This window comes from Solea senegalensis, linkage group LG1, assembly GCF_019176455.1.
Source record: "Solea senegalensis isolate Sse05_10M linkage group LG1, IFAPA_SoseM_1, whole genome shotgun sequence".
Classification (NCBI taxonomy): Eukaryota; Metazoa; Chordata; class Actinopteri; order Pleuronectiformes; family Soleidae; genus Solea; species Solea senegalensis.
The window spans coordinates 32,471,191-32,496,828 of NC_058021.1; the positions used below are offsets into that span (position 1 = coordinate 32,471,191).

The 25,638-nt window shown below is 41.5% G+C and overlaps 1 protein-coding gene across 2 annotated transcripts; it reads right to left on the reverse strand.

Moving 5' to 3' along the window:
* Window positions 1-261: 261 nt before the first annotated feature.
* On the reverse strand, window positions 262-25,638 carry LOC122771291 (enhancer of polycomb homolog 1-like). 2 transcript variants are annotated; one of them, XM_044028788.1, is made up of 14 exons: window positions 25,579-25,638; window positions 16,625-16,784; window positions 14,798-14,943; window positions 14,239-14,445; window positions 13,973-14,121; window positions 12,439-12,592; window positions 11,257-11,415; window positions 10,900-10,989; window positions 10,533-10,681; window positions 8,984-9,405; window positions 6,176-6,369; window positions 4,981-5,122; window positions 3,625-4,036; window positions 262-2,103 (listed from the first exon to the last, which is right to left on the reverse strand). In XM_044028788.1, the coding sequence occupies exons 2-14, from the start codon at window positions 16,722-16,724 to the stop codon at window positions 2,031-2,033; spliced, it is 2,397 nt and encodes a 798-aa protein (XP_043884723.1). In that variant the 5' UTR covers window positions 16,725-16,784; window positions 25,579-25,638; the 3' UTR covers window positions 262-2,030. The 2 variants fall into 2 exon arrangements, with proteins under 2 accessions (XP_043884723.1, XP_043884715.1); XM_044028780.1 differs by lacking the exon at window positions 25,579-25,638 and adding an exon at window positions 23,790-24,327.

The following is a 25,638-nucleotide window of genomic DNA, read 5'->3' on the forward strand; positions in this document are numbered from 1 at the left end:
GTTAGAGGAAACGTTTGCTAGAAAGAGGAATGAAGTACAAACGGGAATTTGGCACGGCCCTCATATGGAGGATAAAGAAGTAAAACAAAAACAGGAAGTCGGACTGCGTTAGTTTCTTTTGCATTCAAAAATAAGGTCTATATACATCTATGGATTTGAACAGCGGCGTCCTGTTTTGTGGCGTTGCTCTATGTAAACACTGGTTATTTGACTTTTTAACACACAAAGACACACACATGAAGACACCAGAGTCCACAACAGTTCACATTTAATGCCCTGGGCTTTATTTGTCTTATTTTTAGTGAGAGTTCTGTCACATTATTATTATTATTATTTTTTTTTTTTAGTCTTTTCAGCCTCCAGGTGGGACAAGTAAACCTCAAGGATACATCCTGCCATTGGACTGGGCATTCAGATTCAGACAAAGACGAGAAGCACTACTAAGTAATGCTGCCTTTGTGCCTAACTCTTCACAGAAGAGAGAACAGTAAATTCCCCAAAGGAAGGCACCCAATACTTGTGGTTTTTGGCCTTGCAGCCGTCTGGAGATTCTTTTTTCAAAGAAAAGAAAAACAAAACAAAAAAAACAGAAGAAAGGAAAAGGGGATATGAGAGAGAAGAGTTGTTTTCCTCACAACCGCTCCGTCCCCTATTTAGCATTTTTTTGTCATTTTAAAAAACTGGAATGATGAAACACGTACAGCGACAGCCGCCCATTCACCTCCCTTATATCACCTATGCATGACCAAGTAACAAATCGACAAACGAATGAAGTCTTTCAATAAACGGGAGTAAAAATAAAGAAGCATACAATCGAGTTTTACCACAACAAAAGAATGAAAATAAAATTACAAAAATAATTTTTTTGTTTTACAAAAATGTCCGTGGGGGATAAAACAAATAGAAAAAAAAAAGGAGGGGGGTCTGCTTGCATGAAAATTAAGGACGAACCCCCCCTTTTTTAAAAACAAAATACAAAAGCAGCATTGGAGATATTTAAAAAAAAAACCATGAACAAAAACATAACAAAAACAAAAATAAAATAGTGCTTTAAATCAGAAGCAGCAAAGGCTTCTGGGAAGAGACTTCATCCCTGTTTTGTTACTTGTGTTTGGGACTGTACTGATGATGAAAGCTCCCAAGAAGAGGAGGCTCCTTTCTCTTCAAAAAGGAACCTCATTCACGCCATCTTCATCCTCCTCCTCCTCCTCCTCCTGCTGGTCTGTATGTATGTCACTATTGATTTCAACATGATTGACAGAAGAAGAAGCAGCACACGGACCAAAAAATAAACGTATGTGTGTGTGGAGGGAGGGAGGGACCTGCTTTGTGTTCACAATATACAAAAATACCCAGGAGTCTGTAGCTACCTAACATTTACTACAGCACATGAACCAACAAAAAGGTACAGTGTACAAATAAAAAAAGAAACAAAACGGAAAAAACAAACCCAAAAAAAAAATAAACAAAAAAAAAAACTGTAAACACAGCACAATAAATAGATTAAAAACAGCAGGCTCCGCACCATGCACATGATGTGATAAAACTCTTCTCTATACAACTCCCACGTTTCTCTCTCTCTCTCTCACACACACTCGCCACAAGTTACTTGGCTTACTCTTTTTCTTTTTTTTCCTCCTTTCCTTTAAATTTGACTCCCAAGTGCAAAACATCACAAATGGACAGTTTCTGTATTCAAGTAATATATATACAGGGGGGATATTACAAATATGTAGTTACTGTACAGATACTAATTTTTGCCATATTCATAATTTACACATGTCATTATTTTCCGTTTTTTTTCTTCCTTTTCTTTTTTTTTACTTTGATAACAGTAACAAAAAAAACAAACTGTTCTGTTTCTTTTTAAAAAGGATGAGAGATGAGAATTGCAAGCGAGCGGTCGGTCGGTCGGTCGCGGCCACTTGTCATTCTGCGTCAGTCGAGAGTCCTGCCGTCCCTTTTTTTTTTTGCATTCCCGATGCTACGATGCACAGCACCTAAAGAGCGGACTCTTGGCCGCGCCGCTACTACGTCACCTCCATGGCCACTGTGTTGTCTGCTATACTGTTCAGTGCTGGCTTGTCTTCGTCATGATTATCCCTGCGGAGAGAGAGAGAGAGAGAGAGAGAGAGAGAGAGAGAGAGATAGATAGAAGGTCAGGAGTGTTTCGTCTTTAGCTTCTAATGCCGACTGAAAACAGTGGATGTATGTGACCCCCGAGGCTACTTCCATACTAGATATAGACCGATTAATCAGGCCAGTTAACCCTTCTGTTACCATGCGTACGTCTCATTACTGTAGCTCCTAGACCTTTTGCGACATCTAGAAAAATTCATCGACTATGGACGGGCGATGTGTCCAGAGTGTGACCTCGCCTTTGGCCCTAAGTCAGCGCGCCCCTGTGACCCTCATATGGAGGATAAAGTGCAAGAAGATGGGATAGATGGATGGATACCAGAAAGTAGAGAAATAAGATCTTTGCACCCATATACTTGTCATTATGGTAGCCTCTCAGTACTTCTGTGGAAAGACTGTCCAATCACAGACAACTGTAATTCAAACTTCCAGACATTGGAAGTGAGATTTATCTTGGAAAAAGGGACAGAAGAGACTATTTTTTTGACAATTCTACAGTCATGAAATCTAAATAAATCCAGGCGGCCAGATTATCACATTTTTGCTCTTAGAAACTTGATGAAGAACTTTTTTTTGATGAGTTTACAGATTACTTTTTATTGAAAAGACATAAAATGTAGATTGCAGATATTGACTATTAAGGTCTTTGCACAATTCGGATGCGGATGAAAATTAAATTACGGCGCACGCACATCAAGGTTTAACTATCGCAAATGATTTTTTTGATTTATTAATCACTATTTTCATTAAAACTGTTATATTTTACCAGATGGAGGAATAAAGAAAATCAGCAAAGTAGAAATAGGGGTATAAAAGATAATCTACATCTATTATTGGCCATCATTTCTACAAATCTACATCGGCCATCTAACTTTTTGCCCTGTTTCTTCCAATAAAACCTTATGGATAAATGTTTATTCCACAACAGTATTCAAATGACATTTTATGTGCAATGAACCATAACCACCAGAATATTCACCTTTTAGAAAGTGGAAAAATCCAAAAACGTGCTTGTATTATTAAGGAAACACTGAAACCAATGAATGTGGCACATGGCACTTTGTCCCACAACTTTTTTTTTTTTTTAAATATTTCATGTCATAAAACACACACACGAGATTCTCCACCTTGTTTGTTTTGCTCTGTTGCAGCCCTGCAGAGCACGTGGGTGTGAGCGCATGCAGAGCTATTTGCAGCTCTGTTCACCTCACTGTGTGGCTGTGTGCGCTCCACCACGCTCCTGTGCGCGCGTGAGCGCTTTGACAATTAAGTTATCGCCGTGCACGCATACAGACAAGAGAGCCGGGCAGTTTTTAAAGCTGCAGCTGTGAGGGGGAAGGTTTTACTGTCAGAAACAGAGGCATTGCGATAAAAAAAAAAAACAACAAGTAAATAAATATGAAAATGAGTGAGCTTTTCAGGATGAAAGTGTCTGTCCATGTTGCTGATCTAATGAGACTCTGCTAAAATATTAAGTGTAATTACCTTGAGCCCATGTCCATGGGCGACGCTCCGGAGACTTTGGGCAGCTGCAGGTTGGTGGCGGCGGACAGCTTTAAGGCAGAGGACGGCACGCTGCCGAGGGTCCGGGGGATGTGGCGTCCGGCCAGGCTGGCGGCCGACGGCACGCTCAGACAGATGTTGTTCCCGATGAGGACCTGAGTGGTGGCGGGGGTGGCGTTGGGGGCGCTGCATCCCAGGAGGCCCAGCGCCGCCGCTGCGTGGGCGCTGGGGGTGGAGTTGAGCGAGGTGGGGGCGGCGTTGGCGGGCGAGGGCGTGGCCGAGTTGGCGGAGGGCTGGAGGAACGTCGCGCCCGTGGAGGTGGTAGTGTGTGTCGACTGGTTGGTCTGGTGAAGGGTCGCTGTCGTTCCGGAGAGATGCAGGCCTTTGTAAACACCTGTGGAAACACAGCAACGTTACACGCAAGTATAAACATCGCCTAAAATTACTAAGCTATTAACTACACACACTTTTGTACTGACGCATTCGCCACCGAGTCATAATCAGCTGTCTGACAAACACATTGTAATAAACACTCCGCTCCCATAAAGCAGAAATAAATGGCTCAAACCATGACTGATGTTGCTGCTTTTTATTTACATTTTTACAATCTGAGCAAAGTGGAGCATTAGTGAAATTTTGTTGTCGCATTTTGTGAGAAACCCCTCAATGATCAAATCTAAAGACTGCTACAACAGGTCATGTCTTCCTTAAGCTTATGATTTGCTCATAAACCCCAAAAAGACGAGACATCAAATCTCTTCCTTACACCACTGGTGACGATGTTGTAATTTATTACGCTCAGATCTCTGACCACCTTAGAGTACACACCGAAATTTGGTTTCCTGTTCAACTGCAATCTTAGAAACCCGTTGAGTTCAAAATATCAATAGCTTTGGAAAGATGTCCAGCAGAGAGTGCTGTGAGTGCAGCTTGGCCTGCAGTTTGCTTATCAGAAGCAGCGATGAAAATGGAGGACGTATATGGTCTTAAAACGACATCCTGAGTGGACGATCACGGAAGTGAAAACAAATAAAAGCTACATGTATACGTATTTCTGACTCTACACCATAGATGGCAAAAAAAGACCAAATCTGGAGACTCTGCTTTTAACACAACGTAAATTTGTTCGAGCATACCTTTTGGTTTAAGTGACACCTCTAGTTTGCAAGCAGGAAAGCGGTCGGTTGTGGGTCTGTGATATTTTCCCCAAAACTAACTGCTAAAAATACAGTTTTCCGCCGTTATTATAGGTAATATTAGTCTTGCCACACCTCCTGTGTTTGCGTACGACTCAACTGTGTAAAAAAAATAAATATGACATAAAAACGCGACGCTCACCTGCACCTGCCAGAACCCCATTGACTCCACTGGCCAGCACCACCTCCTCTTTGGACTTGAAGGTGAGCAGCTGGTCCGTGGTGACGAGGGCTGAAGCAGCAAACTGGGCGCTGGCCTGGTCCAGGGTTTTGGACACAAGTGTCTGGGTGAGAACGAGAATAAGATCATTCATGTGGGTGTTTTTTTTTGCCAAAGACATGTCGAAAAAAAATATGTATGAACCCGCTGAGCTCAGCAGCTTCTGTTGGCAAACAGGAACCATCAGTGGTATTGATGCCGCTCGTGGGAATGAGGATGACTCCCCGTTTCCTGAGGATGGATGAACTGACCTTCAACTCTACACCATTTCCATATCTAGGGGGAACTCGGGCCTGTGTGTGTGTGCGCGCCTCTATCAGGGACTGGAGCAACAGAGAGCGGCTGGGTAAGGTCGGGGGAATGTAGGTGGATACAAATCACACTCTTGACCTGAGTTGACGTCTGAGAGATTACCTTCTCGTTCCACTTCCCACACTTTAACTCCCTGACGACCGATACTAGAGGACCCAAATGCGGGTCCTATGAAAAGGAGTATTTTCTTGATTTAAGCTGTAAAACGTGTGTTTATTTACTGTTTTTTCAGTCATAAGGATTTTGCTTCCACTTTTATATGAGGATGTTGTTTTTGTTTAATCAGTTTCATGTGCTTAGATGTATTTGGATTCTGTATTATAAAATATACACAATCCTAAAAAAAAAGCAACAATCCTCCAAGAGATGTGGCACTAATATTTTATATTTACCAGTTTAAGTCTAACCTCTCATTGCTGCTCATTCACACAGTTTACGCTGAATGCTTATGAGCAGCAATGCTCCGTTTCTTTGCCTTTATTCATATTATAGGGGTTCAAATTTACAGTTTTATTTTTATATTGGTTTAACAACAGTTCGAAGAGTTCACACTAGTCTGTGAAACATTCATAATATAGTCATAAATATGCTCATAGTGATTCATTTAAATAGCTGTTAGATTGCATCCGAATACGTAAAGTCGAAAATACAATATGTGATATTTAACGGACAGGATTAACTTTTACAGTTTGAGGAAAAAGGTGTATTATGACTATAGGATAATTGGGGAAAGAACTACAAAAAAAAAACCAAAACACTACGGCAACAGAGAGTGTAGGCTCATGCTTTGTTTGTGGTCACTGACCTGTGGGTTGGTTGGTGTTGTTGTTGTTACAGGTTTGTTGGCTTGTTGCTGTGGCGGCGGCGGCTGCTGCTGCTGCTGCTGCGGTGGCTGCTGCTGCTGCTGATGTTGCTGCTGCTGTTGGCTCTGCTCCAGCTGCTGCTTCTGCATGAGGGCCAGCTGCTCCTGGTGCTGCTGGTACTGCTCTGCTGTGAACACTGTGGACAGGAAGGAGATGATACACTGATCAAGGACACGCACAGACTTATGTTTACAAAAGCGGGGGGGATAAAATATTAGCCGAACTATGTGTTCTCAAACAAGGTGACCTATACCCTTTATATATATTTGGAACTGGGGAGCATTAATCATTTAGAACTTAAAAGTAATTATGGAATTACCATTCACAATCAAAAGAGTCTATGAAAGATTCCCGGGAGACATTATTATTGTAGGAATGTTGCTGCAGGGATTACAGTAAAGCCAAAGAACATCCAACTAGTTCAGTTTCAGGTCAAAAGTTACAAAGAGGTTCGTAAATGTATGGAAGGGGATTAGGGCCACATGTCATAAAATAAAAGCCACAATTCTGAGAATCACGTCAGAAAAGGAGTTCTCACTGAGTTTTTTTCTTCCGAGACATAAGACTAAGTAAAAATCTCCACACAAACACATTGCAGTTTCATTTTTGCTTAAACCTTTGTCAGCAAAACCACGCAAAAAAAACAGTAATGATAGTGAAACTTTCTAGTTTTATAAAACCAACCAGATATTAATTTAACTGCCAAACAAGATAAGGAAACACGTCCAAAACAGGGCCTAAGAATAAGAGATTTACGGCATGAACTTTTGTAAGTGGTCTAGCTGTTTCAGTAATTGCTGCAGCTCTTCAAACTTGAGTTGCAAACCTTTTGCAGATGATGGTGCAATAGCTCGAAAGAAGTTCCAATCAACGTGTCAATTGTTGAGAATTAAAAACCGCCCATGTTCAGAGAGGTGACACACAAATATGTAGTCCCATTCATTATTCATTGAAAATGTAATAATGGGCTCTTAATCTGAGACGTTTTTACAAGCTTTTCACCTTTTCTTCCAAATGAAGAATAAAATACGCCGATCTACACACTCATTTCAAAACCTGCAACTTTTACAAAAACTACTACTCAAAAATGCTCTTCTAGACTTGTCACAATCTTACAATCACACTGGTTAGAAACCCACACATTTTATTCTAATATTAAAACATGCAACACATAACAAATAAGGTTTGTATTCATTTATAATTCTCAGATATGCAATAAATGACACCTACATAAAATTATATCAACTTGTTTTGTTCTTATCGTAAACCTCCTCACACATCCTTTGCTCTCTGCTGCACCTATCCAACAGCATTTTCTAATCAACTCTCCCCCCAGTCAGGGAATTTAACCGTGATAATATGGAACATGGATCTGAAAGCAGAGAGTCCACATGGTTTGTAGCAGAAGCATAAAAAACCCCAGACTACAGCATGAGAAATCTACCTTTGAGGCATCGCATCAAAACGTCTTCAAAAGACGAAGCAAACTTCAACCAAACACTACTGACTGAACTGCTGGCTTTAAACCAAACGTCTGCCTTTTCCTTCGTCATCACTTACGATTCTCACTCCCACAAAACAAACAATAGCTCTACCCATCGTTTTCTGCATGGACGGATTTTTCCATTGCATCCCTTCCAATGAAATACCAAAAAGATAATAGTATTTCTGTACAGAGAGATGAAGAGCTGAAGTCTGGTAAAGGATTAGGGCTACAATTGTAGATTAATTTCTTTATGTAAATAAAAGAAATAGTAGACCAAACCTTGCTATTTGTCCACACGTCAACATGTCTTTGTTATGTGGAGCAAAGAAACTAGAAGATGTTCACATTTAGGAAGCTGAAAAACTGAGACCTTGTTTTGATGAATCTATTACTAAATAAATCCACTAGTTTAATGATTAATTAATCACTGCAGCCCTAAAAAGAATATTTCAAGTTCCCTGCCTGCATACATGTGGCTTCTATATAAAATTTAAGACTGCACACCTTTAAAATGTTGTCATTATGTATTAACCTTGTTTATGGTTGAGCAACATACCAAGAAAACAATTAGTATCCCAGATGCTGCAAAACCTCTTCAAGCTCGTCTACGTCTGGAAATATTAATTTAATAATTTCAATTACATTATAATTAACTGCATGAGCAAAAACCAGACAATCCACTCTTTTACTTGTAGAACTTATATGTACACTGATTCTGTAAAATTCAATTAACTATACAGTATGGGCCGCAATACCAGGTCATGGGCAACCAGTGTAACATAATACAAAACACAAGAGGATCGAAATGTTGTAAAAATGTGTAAACGGTGTCAATAAAAATAATAAAGCACTCCTGAAGACAAACCTAGAGCAGCCTCTGTCAATAAGAACAATCAATAAAATAACAGACCACACTCCACACTCAGTTCCACGAGGACGGGATGTTGTGTCATCTGCCAACAACAGTTGTTAAATGAACTGAGGGGAAAATTGTAAATCTGACTGTTACTTGTGAGTTCAGCTCTCTCTTTAATTACAGCAGAGAGCACAAAGCATGATTGGGCTTCGCTACATTTATTCTCTGTAATGTCTGCCAGCATCCCTAACCTTGTAGAATGACAGCTTAACAACTGTATTAAACGTATTAAATGAGCTCCTTGTGGTTCCATGAAAAATGCAATAAAGTGAACTGTTCTAGACAAATAAAAATATTTTGTACAATTGAAAACACTGAACAGCATAAAACGGAAAACAGCAAACTCACCGTTGACTGGGACAGGAGCCGAGCCAGTGCGGTTCTGGGAGCTGGATCCTCCAGACAAGGTCCTGGTTAGTCCTGACAATGTCCGGCTACAATCCCTAAATCCTCTGCGAGACAAATCCCCCCCACCCAAGGGGTGATGGGATAGCGTCCGTGGTCTGAAGTGCCTCCAGCGGCAAGCTTTGATTTTCAAAAGAATCTGGCTGAGGTCAATGGGTGCCGGCGAGGATGACGACAGGGGCGATGGCATGGTGGGAAGGTGGGAGGAGCTGGCTGGGTCCGAGGTATTGGTTTCTGAGGTACTGGCGTTTGAGTTGCGGAGTGGAGAGCTTGGAAGTGGTGAGGCGAGTGCTTCTGGTTCCGGGTCAGAGTCCAGGCTCTGACAGATGTTCTCAAGATCTGTATGCGCTCTGTCCAACAAGACCCTGGAAAACGAAAAACACATTCAGTTCTGATACAACAACACACTGGCTCTTATCAGTGCATTACAACATCAACATCCTTTGGCCATGACTGGACTGTTGCACAAGCGCGGACTTTCCCTAAACACAAGTCATATGTCATCATCCACTGGGTCAGCACCAAATATGGCATGGTACGACGAAAACATGCAAATCCATCGTGACTACAGAGCACACTTAAGTTCATTGTAATTCCTCTAAAAACAGAAAACTTTAAATTAGTTTTTGACTCACTTCGAGGGTCAGGGGCTACAAAAGGTTGTGTGAACGCCTGAGTCACAACTTAAGTGTGACCAGTGACCTTTGTACTGGTACAAATAATACAAGTATTATGCAGCTTCATGGTTTTACTACAGGAAAAAACAAGCTCACACACAAAGAGTCATGTTCTCAGAGACAAAACCACTGTTAATCTCATGTATGTCTGTGAGACGATGCCGCCTGACCCAGTCGGTCTCCTCGGCGACACCTGGCAGAGGGAAAGACGCTTACCGTCTTCTCTTTGTCCTAATAAAGCTACAAGACAAGCTGCTGTTCAAAATGAGAAGCTTGGGTTTTGTTTTGTCTATGCGGCTTTAATGGCAGGCAGATCCCAAAACCAAATAGCCAGGCTGATCATTTTTAGCTGCCAGTCTGATAATATATCATTGACGATGCCTGCCAAATGATTTCTGGTCACCTGCCAAAGAACTGGTATGTAAACAACCTCAGTCGCAACTGCCAACACTTGGATCAATTTCTCCTGTTCTGTATTGTTTTTGGCAGCATTCCTAACACACATTTAATTTCATACTTCTTCTTTTTCATTCGTCCCCCCCCCCCGCCCGACATGAATTATGGGATTTGGCATAACATGACCATTATATATGCAAATAGCACCTGAGCGAGATGTTCAAATTGTACCATTTATACTGTGCACAAATTATTATGGTCTTAAAGCTTCATTTTAAACATGGTCTTTTGATCAAGCGAAACGTTTATGACCAGGAGAGAGAGAGAAAAAAAAAACTTTATTTCATTTGTGTACATGCAGAAGACATCAAACATCACTCATCAAACCGCAGTATGAAAAAAGTCAGACTTGAACTCACCTGCCCCCTCTGCCTATGCGGCGTCGTGCCAAACCAATACAGCGCCGCGGCGCGTTGAGCGAAGTCAGACAGTAACGGAAGCGAGGATCGCCAAGGCCACCTTCTAACGGGCTTACCCAGGGCCAGCTGCTACTCTGGTCTGGACGAGACTGGACAAGCACAGAGAGGACATTTAGAAAGAGAAGAGCAAGGCAAGAGGACGTCGTGTATTAAAGGTTAGATCAAATAATAATGAAAAGAGGGAGTCTTCATTATTGAATTGCAATGTCCAGCAGAGTGTTGAAGATTATCAGCGACAGCAGCCAGACTGGACAGCCTGCTGTGGGCACTATAAATAGAAGCACAGGAGTCACAGGAGGGCACTCACAGCGTAGTACTGACAGCCAGCCTTCCTCCTGAACGCATAGCAGCCATCTGGGTCATTCTCCTCTTCTGCCTCCGAGGAACCTGAATGAATCTGTACAAGCAAAGCAACTTCCATGAATGAGGAGCTTTAGACTGCAAATGTGGCCTAGTGTGACCTTTAATATTGCTGAATTACAGTCAACAGAGGCTGGATGATGACAGCTTTCTTCCATTTGAAAAAAAATAAATAAATATATATGTGTATGTGTATGTATGTATATATATATATATATATATATATATATATATATATATATATATATATATATATTTATATATACTGAATCATTGACATTTTAACATAACAGTGTCCTGTTACCTGTGAGAATGGTTCTTCGTCTGAGCTGGGGAAATCGTACTGGTTGAGGTCCTTGGGATTGAACACCGAGGGCCCTGAATGTTGAGGTGCTGACAGAGGAGGGATCTTGGGTTTCTTTTCGTATTTCCTTTTGGTTCGTACTGCCTCCGTCTTCTCCGGCTGTGAAGACGGGAAGGGAATGGTGATGAAAATATATACTACAGCCTGAGCTCTTTTTTTTTTTTTTTACAGATGAAAAGGCAATTCTGTTGGCGGCAGTCTGGTGTTGGTGGGAGCAGAGGATGTGTGTAAAAACAACAGTGAGTAAAAGCGCCATTGATATGCAGATGGCAGCACGTGCCAGATGCCTCTTCCCAGCCAGATGGCTCCTCATTCCCTCCTTCCACAACCCACATCACGCCCGCCGTTGACCCTAACTTCCCCTACGGGACGACCCCTCCCCTGCCTGAACAGACTCCAAACTACCCTGGGATTATTCCGATTTCTTTTGAGTTCTTAGATGTAGGGGACAAAGCAAACAGAGTGGCAGGGACTGCTGTGTCGAATCAATGGGAGAAAATGAGGGTTAGGGTGATGGTGGAGGAGGAGGAGGAGGCAGAGTTAAACCAAAACTGAAAACAAAAGGAAGAAGTCACCCAGCTGGTGGAGGAAAATGTCCAAGGTGGTGGGGGGAGAAGTTGCCTCCTGGTAGAGCAGGGGGAGGTGCTAATGAGCTAATGAAGTTATAATGACAGGAGGTGACACCGAGTTCACTCTAGTACTGTTTAATGAAGTGTCGAGGCATATAAAAATTCAGCCGTAAATGTTTCGCAATGTGAGGGAGGCAGGACATCAGCTTGCAGAAATGAACAAATGGGTTAGTGTATATTTTTTTCTTGTTTTTTTACTTAGTAGGATATTGTGCAAAAAGTTGAACTTTCATGCGCAAACTTGAGACGTTTTAATGACGCAAGCCTTTTTAAATGATGTACCGTTTTCAACAATACAAAGGCAGAGAGCATGTTTGGGTCAATGTGAAGTTAAGCAAATCGCATTATTCAGCTCTTGCTTTCAGCCACCGTCAGTGTGTGAATGGACTCGGGTGAAGGACGGAAACAAGGTCCACAACACCTCTCGTACTTGTTTAGACGTGTTCCAGTGCCCACACTCGTCATGACGTAGGAAGGATGGGTGAGGCCGTACCTTTTTGTAGTCCTTCATGTCCAAATGGTCCTGATGTCTGTACTGGTTGCTGTTGGACAGGGGAATGATGGGAATTGTGTAGACGGGCTTCACGAGAGCCCGCTGCGCCAGTGCCTCTGCCATCACTTCGCTGCCCAAGTCTGGCATGGCATTCCTGACAAGACACGGACCACATTTATCAACGTAAAGAAGCCACAGTATTTGAAACGAGAAATTTACATGCTCCTATGGACGAAAGCGGCCACAGGTGTGTATGATAAATATGGATTTTAAGAAAAACACGTTTCACATGGCATTATAATGGAAATGTTTGCACCAACCCTGCAAGTCTGCTACCACCCGATTTTCTAAGCAGCCATGTTTCCTTGTTGAGTGTAAATGCTATTCCAAAACAAAACAAACTCTTTTCACAGCAAGGGGGTTGATTGTTCGTATTTTGCTCAGAATCAAATGTTTTATGGTCACGATTTATCTTCAAGGCTTAAAACTCACTTTTCTTTTTCCCTAAAACATCAAAACAGAAAATGACTTCCAGAAGCAGAGCCGTTCTAAAAGTGGGTGTTCTGTGTAGCACTCCATTGTAATTAAGACTTGAATATTCAGAAACATGATTGCACAGCTGTGAAATGCAAATGTAGTGGCAATATATACGGGCCAAAACACACAACTATGAGACGACACAACCACGCAGTCCACCTGGGGCACTCTACTCCGACATAATATCTTGCAGTGGGCAGGAGAAGCCATCTCCTGAGAATAGAAGGGTCCAATCTGGGAGTGAACACTGGCAGTGATGCGCGGGCAGAAACCGGGTCAGGATAACAAGAGGAAATTGAAACGTCACTACAAATCAAAAGCACTTCAAGGAGAAGGGTCCAATTTATGGTCACACTGACAGCTACTTTCAGAGGAAATTCATTCCAGTCGGATGTCATGTTTAGATAGATCGTTGAGGCACCAGTGAGGAGAGAAAAAAAACAATCCAAAGTGGAACTTGATAGAGAGAATAGAGAAATACACAACACAAGACAAACCTAGTCTAGTGTACTGCCTGACAGGGGAAAAACTCAAAACAGCCACAGGAGTCAATAAGCCAATTTGCTCCAAGCACTTCTGGATTTAGAGGGTGAATTTTAATTGATAATGTATGCAAAAATATATGTAACCGTGCCCCCAATTAACACGAGCAGCGAAGCCTGACCTCACAGAAGATGTGGGCAAACTCTTTTACACCATCAATCCTTAAGTCTCCTAATGATCCCTACTAGGGATTTCAACTTAATGAGTAAACAAAAACCTTATCAAACACGGAGATGAACCACACCGTCCATCTAAAACACATCATGTGGTAAAGGTCCGACACTGTGACCATTTCAACCTGAAAAGAACAAACACAGCTTGCATGCAACTACTGGAAAGAAAACGAGGGAACTGCTGCAAAACAAACAAATCTGTCCATGGATGTCATTCAGTCAGACAAATAAGAGCCATGTTGCCCAACAATGTAGTCGATGCAGCGCAGACAATCTCTTACCTCTTCTCCACAATCTCCAGTGTGAGGTGCAGCAGTTCCCTTTTGCTCTTCTCCCGCCTCTTGATCATCTCCAGGATGGTGACAGCTCGGCTCAGGTCCCGACGTAGCTTTAGCATCTTCTCATATGACGCCTCGTCGTTCTTTCGGTTCTGAAAATGAAACGGTGATGATTAAGGAGTGTGAAATATCTAATAAGAGACAACATAAATGTAGCTTATAAGAGCACAACATCTAATTATCTGTTATCCAAGTCCCAGACGCCTCACCTTCCTGGTCTGCATCTTCTCCGTTCGTCGACGGAAGGCCACATAGGGGTCGCTGGTGCTAGAGCCATCCCTCTTCTCCTGCTTCACATTGGGGATGAGAGAGCCGCCCTTGCACGTTTTCCTTTTGCGGCTCCAGTAGTCAAACACCTCCTTGATGAGCTCGTCGTCCTCTTTCAGCAGTAGTTTGGCTTCCTGCAGACTTACGAGCTACGGAGAAATGTAGAGAAGGGACCCGGTTAGTGCATTAAATAAATGGGAGGAACAAGGAGTTTTAAAGCTTTTTCAAAACTGCCAACAGCAGTGCAGAACATCATAAACTCATACCTGATAAGTTTTCTAGCTGAATGAATTTAAGTAGGTTTACTTTATGGTGCAGAAGTGTTCCATAAGTATTCAAGAAACCAATTGCAAAAACTGATAACGCACCCCTCAAATGACTGAAATACAGAATCAAGCAGTCTGATACCTTGGGCTTCTTTATTCTGTCTATAAACCAGTCATGTGTTTATGGAAATGCCATGCAAACTTCATTAGTCTCCAACACAGGAGAGACAAATACCTGCTGTCCACTGCCTTTCTCCAGTCGGTCGATCATCTCTTCAAACTGCAGGGCGGTGATTTCCATTTTCTTCCTCAGCTTATTCACAAACGTGTCATCCTCTGAATCCAAGTCATAGTCTGGCTGCTCTGTGTCCAAACTGAAAGCTGTGAGACGAAGAAGAGCACATTACTTTCGGAAAAAGAAATGGCCATGAACAAAGAATGTCCTGACTAAACTAAATAATAGAGCAGGCGGCAATGTGCAGGAACTCATTTAGGACCCTTTAATCAGGACATGGAACTTTATCGTTCATGGACAACCTCGAGACTTTAAAAAAGGTGTTGGACCAAGAAGAACATTTGTCATTTTAGAGTTATAAATACCATAGCATGGTTTTATAACGCCAAGTCATTTGTATTCAGCAGTAGTACACGTCAAGCAGGGTCAATAAACACAAACCATTATGCTCGCGTTTTTAACTTCAGATGACTGCTGCCAATTGTTGTTAAGAAAAAAATAAAAAAATAAAAAAATATTAAAACCACAATTTATCATAACAAACGGTGCTTGTGTTTGATTCTGTGCTTTTACTGACTCAATAAAGCAGTGCTTAAGGACAAACGCCAGTACCCAGGGCTGGGAACGTTGCCAGCCACTTACTCATAAACATCACGTGCAGCTGTTTTTTCTTTTTCAGAATCTCCAGCAACTCCAGAGGACAGCATATTAGTGTGGTAAACTTAGGACAGAGGTTATCTGTTGTAATCCATCAGGCTTCTGTGACCCCCGGATGAGAATAAAAAGCTACGTTCACTGCACTGTCAGAGCACAGCCGTAATCAGCAACATTAGCCTGTCAAAAGATGAAGTATTTGGATGGCATGCAGCATTCCATGCAACTCCTCCACATACTAACTATCCAGTAACAAAAATTAAGCGTCTGGCTACAGTGGTGCCATAGGCTTCCTTGACACTAATGCAAGCACGGCAGCTTCAAAGCCAAACAAACTGATTCTCTTTGTCTGTGACTTTTAATTTCTTTCTTTAGTTTTAGAGACAACAGTTCATCATTCCACCTGAACATATTCTCCCTATTCAATTTTAAAACAAACTCAAGGCTGCAATGAACAACTGTTCCCAAAGCTCGAAAATGATGACGTTCTCAAATGTGCCAACATTTATCGATTTGTTACATGGAGCACAGAAACCAGAACACATTCGAGAGAGCTTGCAATTATTAAAAAAACAACAACACTCAAACCAATCAAATCATTTATCAAAATAGCAGACAATTATTTTGGTAATAAATTAATCATTGCTGACACTGCAGAGATGACAATCTTCTCTTCCATCAATACCATTTCTCTAATTTGTTTTTGAGCGCGACTGATTCATCGATACAAGCCTTTCACAGAAATATCGGATTTGGTGTTTATGTGTTTGGCGATATGGAAATGTATTTCACAGAATAAACAATGCTGAAACACTTTGGTTGTTTAGCAATGGCGCAAATATTTAGTTTTAGAGGTTTACATATAGGCACTTATCAGAGATATCGCATCACAACAACGATGAGACTCAGTCTTAACAGATACACACACACGTGTTCACAAGCAAACCTGCAACAGTGTTGAGTTAAATATGGAAATGTAAGCTTGATTAGGAGCCAACCGTGCCTTATTTTTTTTATTAAACAATCTTCTGTAAACAAAGCCAGCTGTTCCTTTTAAAAGCACAAACTCATAAATCTGGAGCATCCAAAACAGCAACAACTCCACCACGTGCTCGCCGACCACAAACACAGCAAAGAGGATAATCCTGCAGTAGCGAGAGGCCTGCTACTCACGCTGTATGTGAATAAGCTGCTTTGGCATCTTGAACTCCCCAGGGTAGAGGGCCTCGTAGCGCGTGATGTTGCACTCTGCCTCGGGGACGGGGATAACCATGTTGTCCCGCTTCTCGCCGTACACCTGCTGCGCCGAGATGGCCCGCTGGAGATGGTGCTCCTGGAAGACGGAAAGAAAACAGACGTTCAATACAGAAATCCTCTTAATATGATTATATACAATCCCAAAAAAGAAGAGATATAAACATATACATAACTTCATCACGCACTGACAAGTAAATACACTGGTGAGTAATGAGGGGAAAAACCCAAGACTAATTTCATTGTTGGAAAAAAGCTGCTGTTTCGCCACAGGTTTAATCGATTGTCAAGTTTCCAGACAAGCAAGAACAACAGTCTCTTTCAGACTCGACTAAGAATCAAAAAACAAACGGATATTAAAAATAAAAGGGCATAAAAGTCAAAATAGGTTAATTACTGAATACTGACGTCAGTACACTTGAGCCATAACACAATTATAGGAAAACAACATCTCACTTAACAAGAAATCGCATAAGCAGGACTCTTTGTCTCACAGGACTTTCGGTATCACTTGTTTGCATGACATGCTGCAAACGCTATGTGCTGGAAATGGTTATGAAAGATTTAAAAACATTAAAAACCGAAATAGTGAGCAGATGGAAACATTTCCCCCCGTTTCTTTTCAATCTCTGTGAAAGTCCTAAACCATGTAAGGGGAATTAATAATGCAGTCATTAAAATGAGTCCAAAAACAAAGCATTGCAGAACAGCACAGTTCTGCCAGTGTCTTACCAGACACATCATACCATAATGTTACACATATACATGTATATGCATGTTTCTCTATATAAATACACACACACACACTACCAGAGTTCTCCATGCTGTAATCTTAAGAGAAATTACACTTCACTCTCACACCTATGACTCATTGTTTTCAGTTGCAGCAGCAGCTCTGCTCGAGTTAGTCAGAAAGACAATCCGTCACCCAGGGATGTTGAAAATAATCGCTTTTAAGACGCGCTGCGACGCAGACACGGGCGATTCTGCATCAACAGCACATAATCGATGCGCTCACTCCCCCTGTGGATGGTGCGAGCAGTCAGTCAGATATGTGTGATGAAGCGTGGCTGTGCTGCGAGAAAATCAGTTCACATACATATATATATATATGCATATGCATATACACATATATATATATATATACACACACACACACGTACATATGTATACACACACACACACACACACACACCTCAACAAATTCAAGGTAGCACTATGGTGAAATGGATATATGCGACCAGCTACAAGAGATAACATGTTTAGCAGTGGTGAAATAAATACGATAGACTTGCTACCGACACAGAGAGAATGGCTAATTATTGAGCTAACATCAGCTAGTTTCAAACTCCAGAGAGGAGCAGTGTGAGTGTGTGGACTCCTGTGTTTACTTTAGATACTCTCACATCATTGTGTGTGTGTTAGTTAAGGAAACAGATGACTCGTCACTTTCCCCATGTGTGATTGTATGTGAATGGTTGACATCATCTCTCCCGCTCTCTCTTTCGTTAAGTGTATGCATGCATTTAGAGCTGAAACAATTAAATCGATTACTAAATTAATCTTCAATTATTCTGACAATCGATTTGAGGCTTTTTTCATGCTTAAATCAAGATTTCTGATAGTTTTAGCTTCTTAAATGTGAACATTTTCTTCCTTTATTTATTTAGTAGTAGTACTTTAAACGAGTAGTACAAGTGAACTTAACGTTACATGATGTAATTAATTGTATATGAAATATTACTACTGCTGCTACCGTAATGACACTACAGTGCAATATTATAAAACCGTAATATTTTTGCTGAAGGACATCGCACAATGTCCACACATTACACTGCTTGTCGAGTTTTCACAGAACAATTGACCTGATCATCGTGAACAAACTGACGCCATCGTTGATGAAATACCTGCAAGTTTTTCCAGCAACAGAGTTCAACTTTCACAATCTTGGCTGTCAATGAACAGTTTGACTCTTGAACTCTAAAAAACAGTGTGTATTGTGCAACAGGTCTTATCCGTCTTCTATGATGCATACTGCTTATGTATGCGTGAAAAGTGAATACGGATGGGCCCAAAAAAAAGAGCGTTAGTGTTAAATAACTAAAAATTATTCATATGTTCACTCTGCAATACGGTCTTAAGAGAACTATTTTAAATGTTTGATGCAACAGATGGCCAAGTCACTCAAATTGACAGAGACCAATCTTTAACAAGTATTTTAACAGGGCTCCTACTCACTTTGCACGTTTTTATCACAACAACTATCTTGGGTGGATATGGGTCACTGTTTAATGGCCTACCATTAGTGGCTGGCAGTTATGACTGTATCTGTTTACAGCTAATTTCCGTCTACCCTGAAAAAAGATTCCGTTTTGGGCACATCAGCATTTGTGTGGGAGTTTTAAGTGGTTGGGGCTTTAAGTATAATCCAAAGACATGAGGAGCGCTGCATGGAGTAACAAGAGAACTAATTCAGAGCTGTGAGCTGGCATGAAAGGACGCAGCGTGTGTCCAAAGCTGAACCATCTGCCCCTAGTAAGCATATCAACAAGCCTAGTGTCGTTCTTTCTGTATAACCACTACACAAACAGAGCAGCTTATTGTTTCAACAGAGGCTATTGTGAATTTAACCTTGAGGATCCCGAGTCTGAAGTGAAAGTGCTCATCTGAGAGCATTCAGGCAACATCCATCACGCACTGAAGCCCAGCCTGCCTGTTTGCAGCTCTTAATGAGTGTGGGACATAAATATACACACACCACAAACAGCCATCTATTCACAAATGACTGGTAATTTGTCAGGAACTTAAGCTTGCATTTCGCTCCAAAAACAAATGTTCACACGTGCAAATCACACATTTGTGTGTGCGTGGACTGCCCAGCCAGAATTTTTCACTGCCCACAAATACTCACAATTACATGTCGTGAGCCAGTTTCGTGTGATCATACATTTAACTCGTCCATGCTTCGGTTCCCATTCCCCAAATAATGCCACACAAAAGATTTACTGAAATTTGTGTATCTCTCTTAGAAGCGCGAATACGGGATAAACCTATTTTATTTTGAGCACACCTTCACCTTTAATCAATGAACACTAGCAGGGAGGAAAATTAAAGCTTTGGAGTAATGATTTTGCCACCAACTAATAAGTTGTTTTGGGCACTAGAGGTGAGAATCTTTAAAAAAATCTCCCCTTTCCAATTTGGGTAAAAATCTTTTTTTCCTGCACGTGAAGCTGATATGTTGAGGGTCTACTCTGCTATTGTGTGCGAAGAAAATTCTGTCGTCATTAAAACAAGGCTAAGTATTGGGATTAGGCAGATTAGGTAGCTATGTGCGTTTGGAAAAAGGCAACATAAACACATATATATAACCTCAAAAAGTTATGCGAGGGTATTACGTACTGTGGCTCAACTGTAATCATAAAACTGAAGCCTGGAAAAAAAACATTTTGAGGGAAGCTTTGAATCAATTTAGAATCTTTGAGGAGAAGAAATGGGAATTTCACATGAATCCATTTTTTGACACCTGTAATGCGCATGTGTGCCCCACATAACTGTAAGACTAAGTCTTAGTCTCTAAGACTAAGAATGAGCGTCGATTCACCCTGACTCAGACATGCAGACGATTTAAAGAAACCAAAGCAACTAGATGAAAGTTGTTTGAACTGATACAGCATCCACTATTACTCAGTGACAACCATCCTTCATGCTTGTGTAGACAACGCTCTTAATAACAAACTGAAGCTGGTCCAAATATGGACAGACTACCTTCCAGACAAAGAGATATTTGCTGATGTGACCTCCTGTAAAACCCATCAGCCTATAGTTAACAGATGTAGCGCAGGGTCTGTAATGCCTATGAACCTGCATAAAGAGAGAGAATGTGTTTGTGTGTGTAAGGAACCAATTAAGCCTGGGCCCGGGCCAGGCCTGCCTTCACACACTTCTGCAGAGGATATCAGCTTGGCAGATTGCAGCAGGCATCCCTGAGCCGCCTCTGACCCACAGATATGCTGATCTTTCACAGCTGCGATCCTCACAACACCGGTTCACAGCCTGGGATTTCCTCTGCTGAGGAATTGTGGGATAAAGGGCTTTTGTGAATGCATGTGGGAACTGGTGACGTAGGTTATTGTATGACTTGTTGCTTTAATCCAAATTTAATGTTGACCAGGTAGTGCTATAAGTTTCTTTCTGGGGAAAAAAAGCCTGGCTTCTTTTTTTGGTTTGTTCTTGGAGAGAGAAAAAAAATCTGATTCAAGAAAACACATTCACATATGCACAGATCCGTGAATAATCTTAAAGTAGGTCCCAAAAACACAACTCAAGCTGATTCTCAAATTCAGAATTACAAAATGTCCTGAGACTTCACAACAGCAGTGGTGTTTTGTCATGGCCACAGATGCAGATAGCCTGGAGAAAAATGACAATCTGTTTTTCCCCTGAATCACAAGCTCCTTCCATTAAATGTTCCAAAGGGAAAAAAATTAGTTGACTCAAATAAATGTTGTCATGGCAACATAGAGTGGCCTTCAGCAGGTGTTTGCAGTGCACGCAACTGAAGGAAGGCAAGGAAGTGTTGAGGATGGCTTTCTGCAGAGTGATTCAAGGCAAGCTTGGTAATTCTTGAGACACGACACTACATATGATCAAAACCAGCCCAAAAAACCCTAAAACATCAATTTCCCTAATTAATCAGTTGACCTATACACACTAGACCTGCTCCTCTTGACCGTGTACATGTTAATTACGGACTCCCTGGTGAGACGGTAGGACAAAATGTTCCGGCTAGTCGCCATCCTAACAGCTAAGCGGAAATACCGAGTTTTAAAAACGTGGCATAAACCAGGTGATGCCTGTTGAAAAAAAGAGTCACAGAGAAAAACAGCAGGCAAATTGTGTTATGCCATGCACCAAAGTATGGCAACACAGATAAGTGAATAAAGCAATTAACTTCAACTAATGATGGCACACAAAATTAGCTTTTAGAATTACTTTCCATCAGGGCTGACACAATGAATTTTAATTCCAAAAACACTTAATGAATTCAACCCATTGGCAAATCCTATACCCTGTCACCAGCAACAATTATTTTTTTTAAGAGTATCTTTATTGTCAAAACACATCTTGCTCTTTCAATCAATATCATTCTCTAGCCAGCTTGTGGTCATTCAGTGAGACACAGCAGTGCTCCACTGCTGCCGGACAGGATGTGGGTCAGGGAGCTAAGCCATGCACAGCCTTGTAGTAAAACTGTCCTCTTTATCTCTCCTGTCACTCTGTTATGTAATGCTGCTGTGAGCATGTGTACAGTAGATGGGGGAGGGCCTGGCAGGAGAGGGGAGGAGGAGGGGTGGGTGCAGTATTTTCTGCTGACTTTGCGGCCCCCCTGTCTGCGCTTCCCTTGTGTTTGTCTGCTGAGGCAAGTCTGCTGCTGATGAGGTGATGAGGAATGCACCGGTGTGGGCCAGGAAATGTAATAAACACCACATAATAGACATGGCATCAGTGCATCGTCTACAACCAGAAACAATAACCTGTGGTCGATGGGCAATGACAACAAAAAATGTCATTAATAATCAAAGAGACATTAAAACAAGTCACGTAAAGCGGCGACAGAACTAGAAATGTTATTTTATAGTGTGATCTGCAGATTAAGTAATACAGAGGCCATTTATCATATTAAGGCAATGTCTACACTGTAGTACTATTAAAAGAACTCAATCTTCCAAAAGGAATAAAGAAACCATCTAGCTGAAAATCATATTAATACAACACAGTAATCAAAAGCAATCAAAGCACAGGATGTGACAACTTTATTTTATTCTATACTTATGCATGTTATACACAATAACCATGTAATATATAAACTAATGATTATCATATCATACTCAATCTGTCGATTGATTGGGTTATTAATTGTTTGGCCCAAATTATGTCAGAGGATGTTACCTTGATGATGTTCTCAAACATCTTGTTTCCTCACAGACCAAAATATTCAATTTTAATAATAACTTTGTTATCATTAAAGAGAGCAGAATATTCACATGTACATAATACAATAAACAATAAAACCTATAGACCAATTGTCTGAATAATTGAAAAATTGAGTAATCAGTTCATCGTTGCATGTTGACTTACATATAGGAGATGTAAAATCACAACAGCTGACCTGACCAAAAACTCATAATTAGATAGTATCCTGAATCCAAAGTTTCAGGATTAAACTAAATTGTAACCAATAAGGGGTTGAAATGAATATCTTGGCATCAAAACAAATTGTATAGATATTGCTAATGAAATTCAGTAAGATATCAACTGTTTACAAAGCACGCACACTGAGTTACGTGTGGATTGATGGGCACATTTAACATAATTATCAATGCATTTGAAATTACTGTATTCGTTTTTCATCATTGATGGCACTTAAGATAATTTTCTAAAAGGGAGACGATGCTTAAACGTGAAATAAATTCGCCTCTGAACTCACACGATGGTCAACCACACCACGCATATCGAAACACACAGTGAACATCCCATGCATCTCTGTGCAGCCATGCAGACCACTGTTATGATTAAATGGAGGACAGAGTCTGTCAGACATCAAATGGGAACCACGAAGACCAACCAGAGCGCGGCACACATGGCAGAGCTGGAGCTGTCAACAAGCAACACCTAACTGTCAAACCGGGCGGGAGGCTCAGTGTCTCCCCCTGGCATTCGCTCGCGGAAAGTACACCACGTCCGCGGCCTATTCCCGCTTGCCTTTACCAGAAAGTCAACAAAATGGTGGAACACAGAAAAGTCACGTGACTCCTTTGTGTTTTCCAGCGCAATTTCGTGTAAAACGAAGCGACACAACACACCTCGCGAATCAAACACAGATATAGGACAACCTTACAAAGGCACCCGCGGTGAGACGGGCTCCGAATATCTTATATTCACCGAGAGCCGTCGTGTGCGCGAAAGAGCAGACATGGCGGCCATTTTGCACAAGCTTGCGCAGGCAACATAGCGGCGCCCCTCGACATGAAAACACTCCAAAATGATCCAACAGCGGCCGGGCAAAAATAAAAAAACATACCGATTCCTCCTCTTTCTCCATCCCCGTTGGCATCTGCGGCACTCCCCGGTTGATTGAAGCATATTCGTGCAGGTCAGGCAAATCCTCGCAGCGGAAGACGGGTAGTGGCTTGCTAGCATCCAGCGCCCGCGCCCGAAACGACAGTTTACTCATTTTTATATGAAAAGATGCAGCATGTATCTATGCGATCTGCTTGAAATTAAAGCAAATCTGCCTCGAGTTCTCATGGATGAATCGGTGACGGTCTCTGGGAGTCAACCGGTCGATTGAGGGCAGGCTTAGGTCCGTAGCAGCGCTTACAGAGCCGGGCAGGCCCGGGTCTCGGTCGCTCTCGGTCGGTCTCGTTTACCCTAGGCTCCGCTGTTCCTCCCCGGTTCAATACGCCATGGCCAACATGGCGGACATTACAAACTCATGCAGCTCTCAGCTCTCTCCGAGCGGCCCAACCCCTCGATCACACAAACAGCCATTCCCACGCAGTTTCGCACGCGTGCGCGCTCGCGAGACCCTTGGGGTACGAGGGAGGGAGGGAGGAAGCGAGACGAAGCGAGATGATGCTGGATGCTGATGAAGAGACGTTAACTTCAAAGACTCGGGATGTTCTTGTCCTGTAATACGCCAGGCTGGCGCTGACGTACTGGGACATATTTATTCCCACCCTCTATGTAAACAAACTAAGAAATAAAGATGAGACATTTACCGCTACACCCTACCAATTAAAATGAAGTGTATTTCCGGGAACAAAACATCACCACCACTCACAGGCAGAACATGCAAGTTAGTTATATTTTAACCTTAAAGCAAGGTCACACAAAACTTCTTTTTGTGCATTCGGATAAATGTGCAGCAAGAATATGGCACGTACCTAAATGCAAATTGCATTATTTTGCAAATATCGCCACCCTGTGGTGCAAACACCAACGTTACTCACACCTATACAATCATAACTGTGTTTACCTGCATGTCAAACACATTAATTATAGAGAAATCTTCAAAGATTACAGTCATTCATTTATTTTCATCCCCATACAGAGAATGAACACAATCAGTACAGTTGAAGGTTTATGCAGTTAGAACTGAAGTAAAAGCCTTATTTAGTATAAAAATTTGATGACATATTGTTGGTTTACGCCCAATGCAGTACTATTCTTAAAGTAAGTGAGGGAAAAAGAAAACAATCATAATATAAATACTGCTGGAGTGACAATTCTGACACTTTACATTTAACAAGAAAAGGGGCAAGTTGTTTATTTTTGTTAATTTCCTTTTTGAGAGTAGATAACGTTTTGACCACTACAGTGGTAGTTTAGATCCATTGCAGACATAAATCAAGATACACTGTTTCATTTCTTGACATCTTACATTCTTACAGTAAAAAAGGAACAAATAAGCCCACGTGAAAGCATCAGCATCAGGAAAATCTCTGCATGATTCACAGTGAATAAGTGGCTGGAAGTTGTACCTCCTGCATGCTTGGTCCAAGCGTCATCCCACATCTAAAAGTTTAAAATGTTCCTACTTTTTTGAACATGTACATGACCAAAATAACTTCCTGTCCTCTTTGTTTGAGAACAGCAAACTCCAAAAAATGTACCTCCAAGTCTTTGCCTCTGATACACATACAGTACATACAGGGTTTAATTGTTGGGATTCCCTTACAGCATAATTGTGGGTTAAGTTTGGCCTCATGCGTCCCAACCCTAACCCTCAGGTACTTGCTCTTTGTATTTATTTAGGCATTTGTAAATAATTCACATTTTATTGAAGTAAACAAGGAAATGCAAATAACCTGTTGGAGCGTGTGAGGATTCCAGAAGGCATGAGTGAATGATCCAAATGTGGTCAGCTG